Below are 7,192 nucleotides of genomic sequence, written 5' to 3' on the forward strand. Positions count from 1 at the left end.
TTCCATGTGAATACATTTAATTCATTTAAAATATCTTTGGGATTGATTTTGTAATTATTTATTTAAAATTTTTTCCAGAAAGCTGAAATTTCATTTAAGAGTACGCTGATTTTGAGTTGTGAATAAAGCCAGGAGAAAAAAAAGGTAATTGAGATAAAGCATTTAATAAGGGTAGTTACCATTCAGTCCTCATATTAAATAGCAAGTCAACAGCCCCAACCGCTACTAGCAGTTTCTGTGATTAAGCGCAGATGAAAATAAACTTCTTGCTTGCTATTTGAGAACACCTAGCAGTACTTTAACCCTCCATACATACATTGTACCACATGGTTGGTTTCTCCAAAATGTCAACCTGTTTTGTTACACTTTTGTGGATACTTATTGCTCTTATTGTACACTTGAGGTACTGGGAATGGAAGTTAATGTCAATGTCATCGCTTCAGTGCTGACGAATCATTAGAAAAGGTTACAGACTTTTCCTGTAGATTTCATGGGTCTGAGCTAACCTTGTGCCAGTCACAGCCATCGCATCATGAACTCAAGAACATTTATTGTGAAAGATACCGTCGCTGTTGCATATAGAACATTTAAGAGCTCTTGCTGTTTATTCTTCTGATGTTACGTTGATAGTTACACTGACTAACTGCAGTTACTCCGAATGTAAGTAGCGCCACCAAAATGTTTACTGAACTTCCTCCTTTTTCATTCATTAAAATGTGTGATTATATGTGTCTATGTCTGCTTTATCAAAACCACGTACATTTTTACGGTTTTAGGTTCTTGGCACATTCATGATCCAGCCAAAACAATAATTTCACTGATTCTTGAAGCTTGTCCAGACTACTCACCTCAGCTCCAAACATACCCCAACATTTGAAAACGCATCAACGACTGACAAAAGACAAAATGCATAAAACTCAAACCAAATTCGTTCACTTTTATAGATTTCCTACTTGAACAACTCAATCCATATAAATGAGGTATGGACTTCGGTCCTGGTGGTGGTTTAAGTAAACTACATTTCAAATGGCTTCAAAGCCAAAAAAGTAAAAACAAAATGTTAAAATATAGTTTTATATATTAAATGTGTGTCCCTAGAGCACAAAAGCAGTGTTGAGTCACTGGGGTATATTTGTAGCAATAGCCAACAATACATTGTATGGGTCAAAATTATCCATTTTTCTTTTATGCCAAAAACCATTAGGATATTAAGTAAAGATCATGTTCCATGAAGATATTTTGTAAATGTTTCTACCGTAAATATATTAAAACTTAATTAGTAATATGCATTGCTAAGAACTTCATTTGGACAACTTTAAAGATGATTTTCTCAATACTTAGATTTTTTTTGCACCCTCAGATTCCAGATTTTCTAATAGCTGTATCTCAGCCAGATATTGTGCTATCCTAACAAACCACACATCAATGGAAAAATTGACACTTACGACTGGTTTTGTGGTCCAGGATCACATTTATATAAAATAACAACAACATAAAGTTCATCTCTTATGGTTATCTCCAACTAGCCAAATCCACTGGACTTAAACATATTCCTGCTAATTTATCCAGTTTTAGAAAACCTGTCATCTCATATAATTTTTTTTTGTTGTAAAACTGCATCATATATACAGCTGTTTAAAAATGTTTTAGACCATAATGCATAATGACTCTTCTCTATAGAAAATCAATTTGAGAAACAAAAGTGATAGAAACTTCTGCATATGTTCCTATGTACATATCACCTGAAAAGGAAAAAAACAACACCACTGTATACATGTAGACAATGAAAATATTAACTAACAAAATTAAAAAGCTATTAAAAACAAGCTGTGATCTTATAAAGAAGTAGTTTGGGGCAAATTTCTCATCTATGTGCAAAAAGAATGAGGCTTTATTTCTTGAGGCAACCTCAATCACTTATAAATACAGATAAGAAAAAGGCACATTATTCAGGTTACAAAGCCACTTTTAATTAGCTAAAATTATTAATTGTTTAGAATCATTCCTTAAATAATATCTGGTTTAATAGTTCAAGCTGTTGTAAATAATAAGCTATTCAACATAACGGTCAAACAAACAAGTGAGTTGTTGGGTTATTTATGACCCAGGGGTATTAAACTCAATTCCTGGAGAGCCGGAGCCCTGGAGAGTTTTGATTAAACCCTAATTAAACACACCGGATCCAACTAATCAAGTCCTTCGGGCTTATTTGAAAACTCCGGCCCTTCAGGATTTGAGTTTGACAGCCCTGTTTATAACTCATTTAAAATTCCCCAAGGGAATCAGAACCTTTATTGAATTTTACATTAATGGCTCTATCAACAACAAAAAGTCTTTTTTTCATAAACAAATAGATTTTGTTAAAGCATAATTGGAACATGTTTGACACCGAAAAGAAATAACTCTGTGAAATGTCTTTGCCTGAACTACCTAACAATGACAAATCTCTCTCAGATGACAATAATTTCAAAGCTCCGAAAATGTACTGCCACGCTTAAAAAAATAGCTTCAAAAATCTTTTTTTTTTTTTTTGAAAGCATCAGCACCCCTTGTTCTTACGAAACATTTCTACATGAGGTTCTAGTACTAGTACACATTGTTCATGGTTTTGAAGTCCTAGTACGTTTTGTGGGAGTGACCAGAGGTTCCAAGCCTCGCTTTGTGGAGGATTTGGGAGAGGCAGTCTGTGAAGTGGTGCCTTCCATCTTTCTTTGAGACCTAGTTAACACTTGGTCTTCCAACATCAGAGGTTTAATGTCCACATCTAAAGATCGTGATTCTAAATTATTAGGGCCTTTTTGAAACACCAGTTTCTTTGTGTCAACTTTAGTCCCACTTGCTTTTATTTGCTGTGCCTTATCAGTTCCAGTTTTGATCAGTATCTGTTTTTTACTCGAGGTGTTTGCGGAGGCATTCTCGCCGATGCCTTTTGTCATTTTTGTGAGTGCCTTCAACCTCTTTGGAGAGGCATTGTCTTTGTGACACGGGTTCCTTTTCAACGCCCTTTGTTTGAGGGCAGAGTTTGTTTTTGCTGTCTTGGTCAGAGATGAGATCCTCTGAACCACAGACTTCGACCCTTTACATGTTGGCAGTTTTTGTTTGTTGGATTTCTTTGGAATTCTTGCCGACTTGAGATGAGCACCTTTGAAAGTTTTCTCTTTGCGTTTCTTGTTTTGCTGAACCTGAAGCTTCTCACGCATGTTGGAATATTTCCGAAGAATTCTAGCACTCGCTGGATTTTTCGCACTGCCTGCGGTCGGGGCAAGGCTCTCTGGAGCCTGTGCCGGCGTCACTCCAGCAAGACTCTGTGCCTTTGTACAGATCCGTGTGGCAGATGTCGGTTCATGCTTTTCTTTACTCCTCATCGCAGAAATACCCTGACCTAAAGCTTTGGAGAGTAGCCTTTGATTCTTGGGGTTGTTTTTCACCGGAGATGCAATAGCAAACTTTTTCAGGTGCTTCTTCAACCGTTCGGCCTGGAGGCTGGGAAATATCCCATGAGAGGACCCTGCTCCTGCTGCCGAAGTGTGAAAACACAACTGTGTTTCAGAAGGAAGTCTGGTGTTCACTTTCTTAACAATTACAAGTGATTTTGTTTCAGTTGACTGCAGGAACCACCTGCAGATACTGGGCAAATCAAAGGGCTTCATAAATAGCATTTGCACAGCGGATAGCTTTTGTTGTTCCAATGGCCTTGACTTTCGTACTCTGCGTTTGCTTTTCCATATTTCTTTAAGCCTGTCTGCCTTGTTTTTGGGTTTTGGTGCAGGCTGACCCTCCTTGTCCATTGGAACCCAACTTTTGTGCATTTTATCAAACTTTGCATTCAAATTTGAAATTAACTGCTGGTGTTCTTCCCCCCTTAGCGCCTCCAAAAATTTGGGGGGACTGCAAACAATAGGTTCAGTTGTCTGAAGACTAGCTAGGCGGAAGGCTTCATCTGGTAAACTCGATGAGCCTCTTATTTGGGCCTCCATATGCTTCTGATTTGGGATTTTAACTTTTGAACTCAAGGGGCTCTCTTCAGCTTCCCCACTTGAGGATGCTGAAACCCTTTGTTGTTTCAGAGGATGTTTATTTCTATTTGGAGTTGTTGTTGAGCCACATGACTTTTCAGTATTAGACACATTCCCTCCTCTCAACGACATGTGTCCAGGGCTCTCTGATGTATCTACGACAGCAGATTTGTTGTTGCGGGTTGTTGTTGCGGGTTCTGCAATTAAACTGGCACTGCTCCTTAAGGGCATGTGCCCATTGGCCTCGGTTTTTCTACAGGTAGCACTGGAGTGTGAATTGACAGGTTGTTCACCGAACCTTTTAATGGAACTTTTAACAGGAGAATCTTTAGTAACAGTCGGTTTAGAGCTAATAGTGCTACTTCGTAGAGGCATATACGTTACTGTCTCGGAAGATGTACACACTTCTCTATTAGCTGCCTGCTCACTAATAGAGCTGCTGCTTCTTAAATGCATCTGCCCTTGCTTCTCTGAATGGCCTTCTGTCGGACTGATCGACTTGCTACTTGGTGCTTCAGTGTTACTTCTGCTTCTCAAAAGCATATTTTCAGAACTTGGTGGGGACTTTTTGATGGGTGAACAGGGTTCGCTAACAGACAGCTCAACAGGACTACTTTTATTTCTAAGTGACATTTTTTCAGTGCTTTCAGAGGCTTGATTGTTCTGTTTGTGGTGTTTTCCACTCTCTGTAGTGGAGGAGGTGGTGCTTACAGTCTCTGGAAGAACCTCAGGTGACAAAACACTTGGCAAATCATTATTCACTTTGACACCTGAACTCGGATGCTCATCTCTACCAACAGCTGTTGCGGTTCTTGATTTTGGTCTTGTTTTGACTGTATGATCCACAACCAGACCGTTACAAGGTTTAGCAGCCGGGAGCTCCTGTGTTGTTTCAAGAATGTCAACAACTTTCAAATCAGGCTCCTGCTCAGTATGCACATTTGTTTCAGAAGAATTAGTCTTTGGGCTTTTATCATTGGCATGATCAACAAGTTCAGAAGCACCACACTTCATGGAGTCTTTCATTACGTCAACACTGCCTTTACTTCTATTACGCAAGCATCTGTCTGAGGACACTGCATGTTTTGCATTCAAAACTTTTGAAGTATGCAGATTCGATTCTTTCTCTTTACAATTGGCAAGCGTTTGTACAGGTGAGACTTCAGTAAGGCTGGACACCGCTGAATCCCCTTGATACTTCACTGGTAGTTCAGAAGAGTTCACTGTTTGGAGATTACTTTCAGTGTCATGCAAAACTTGCTCCTGAGCACCTCTATCCTCCTCAGTGTTTGCCTTTATTTCTGATGCCTCTGATTGTTCCTGGACATCTGCTGCAGTCTCGGCTTCTGTGGGTTTTTTTATTTCTCTCTCATTTCTCGGTTCCATGTCGACTTCATCAGCAGAGCACTCTTTGGCCATGTTAGGGGACACATGGCTCAGTGATGGCTCCAAAGATTTATTCTCACACTCAGCCTTTCTTTCTGAACCACATGCCACCTCTTCTGGCATGGGCCCAATTTGGGAGTCACATCCGTCTTTCTGTACAGTGAGTTCTGTTGTTTCGGTGGTTTCTTCTACCATGTCCATGCGTTTTTCTTGCACTACTGCATTCAGAGTACAACTGGGAGCTTCTGAGATCAAATCTAGTTGCATGGTTAATTCACTCTGTTTACCTGACGGTTCACTGAAAAGTTGGCCACTGCTTTCAATTTTCCCCATTAGACTGGTTTCAACCATCAGACCCAGACTAGTTACTTTTACGACATCTCCTGGCATTTCATTCTCCACTATCTGCTCCGATGGTAATTTTGGAATAACATTTTTCATGCAGTCGCCTGCAAAAGGTGTGTTTACAAGAGGAACACTGCCAGACTTAGAAAATACCTGCTTTGGAGTCAGTGAGGTGTGCATGTCTGGCATAAGAGCTGGACAATTCCCACTGCAATCACCTATAGGTTTACGAGCTAAGGTACGGACGGTTTTTAGTTCCAAGTACTCCTCCACATATCTGTGCCCTCTTGTGCTCTTCCGGGCATTTTGTCGTGGATGCAGTCGATTACGAGATTGAGGCTGACATTCTGTTATTGATTTTCTAATATAAACTAGGTCACAATGGCTCATTTCAGGATCATTTATGAGACAACTTAAAGAGCCATTCCTTTGCCTAAGACAAGAACCTTTTCTGCTTTTCCTGGCTGTTCTTGGGGATATTGGTAAAACAACATTCGATGTCTTTTGAATTGTGGAGGGCATTACAACAGCATCTTCATTTTGTGCAAAAGAGCACTTCTGTGCTAACGGGTCTGCATGCTCATTCTCCGCAGTACAAGTTGGCAAACATCGCTCAGCACTGCATAGACACTTCTTTACAGAATTGCTACTGGGAATTTGTTGACTGCTTGAACCCAACACTTTTTTTGCTCCCAGATTATCAGTAGTTGTCTTTGTCATGACCAGAAATTTTGTTGGAGGACTTACATTTCCACACTTAACACCTGTTCCACAAGATGAAGATGACAAAACTTCCATCTTGCCAAGGTCTACTTGTTTTACAGTCACTACACGGGCAGTACTGGAAACATCAGCCTTTAAAACCTCTGCAGTAGGCTTTTGACTGGTCCTGACAGATGACTCTTGAGTCTTACTAATGCTCACAGCAGCATCCACAGCGCATGATCTCTCAGACTGCTGAATCTCAGCCCTGGTTTCAAACGATGCATGACTGTAGCCGGTTGTCGCCTGCTTCTCAGACAAATCTGGAGTGAGTGCTTGGAAATGGTTGGAAACAGCCACAGTCTTGACTTCACTTTGTAAGAAGCCTAATGCTTCGACTATTTGGCGCTGGTGATGCAAACATAGCTTTGACATTAACTGTTCCAAAGTGGACACCGCCTGTAGATCTCTTACTTGGGCAAGACTCAGGTCGACAGAATCCCTGAAAGACCGGGCAAAAAATCAGACATATATAAACACTTTCTCAACTGCATACGAAAATACATGATTGGATGTGATAGGTCAGGGGTAGGCAAGTTCGGTCCTAGAGAGCCGCAGTCCTGCAGAGTTCAGCTCCAACCCTAATCAAACACACCTGAACAAGCTAATCAATGTCTTCAGGATTACTAAGGCTATAGGCAGGTGAGTTTTTTTTCAGGGTTGGAGCTGAACTCTGCAGGACT

At 40.3% G+C, this 7,192-nt stretch overlaps 1 protein-coding gene across 1 annotated transcript in view; it reads right to left on the reverse strand.

Moving 5' to 3' along the window:
- Positions 1-1,828: 1,828 nt before the first annotated feature.
- Positions 1,829-7,192, reverse strand: part of LOC107558212 (uncharacterized protein C10orf12-like) — a 7,800-nt gene continuing 2,436 nt past the window's right edge. Inside the window, exon 2 of the mRNA XM_016241836.1 lies at positions 1,829-6,951. Coding sequence (XP_016097322.1) covers positions 2,601-6,951 — 4,351 coding nt within the window. The 3' untranslated portion in view covers positions 1,829-2,600. The remainder of the gene's footprint in view (positions 6,952-7,192) is intronic.

Source organism: Sinocyclocheilus grahami, unplaced genomic scaffold (genome assembly GCF_001515645.1).
Source record: "Sinocyclocheilus grahami isolate Dianchi unplaced genomic scaffold, SAMN03320097.WGS_v1.1 scaffold636.1, whole genome shotgun sequence".
Lineage (NCBI taxonomy): Eukaryota > Metazoa > Chordata > Actinopteri > Cypriniformes > Cyprinidae > Sinocyclocheilus > Sinocyclocheilus grahami.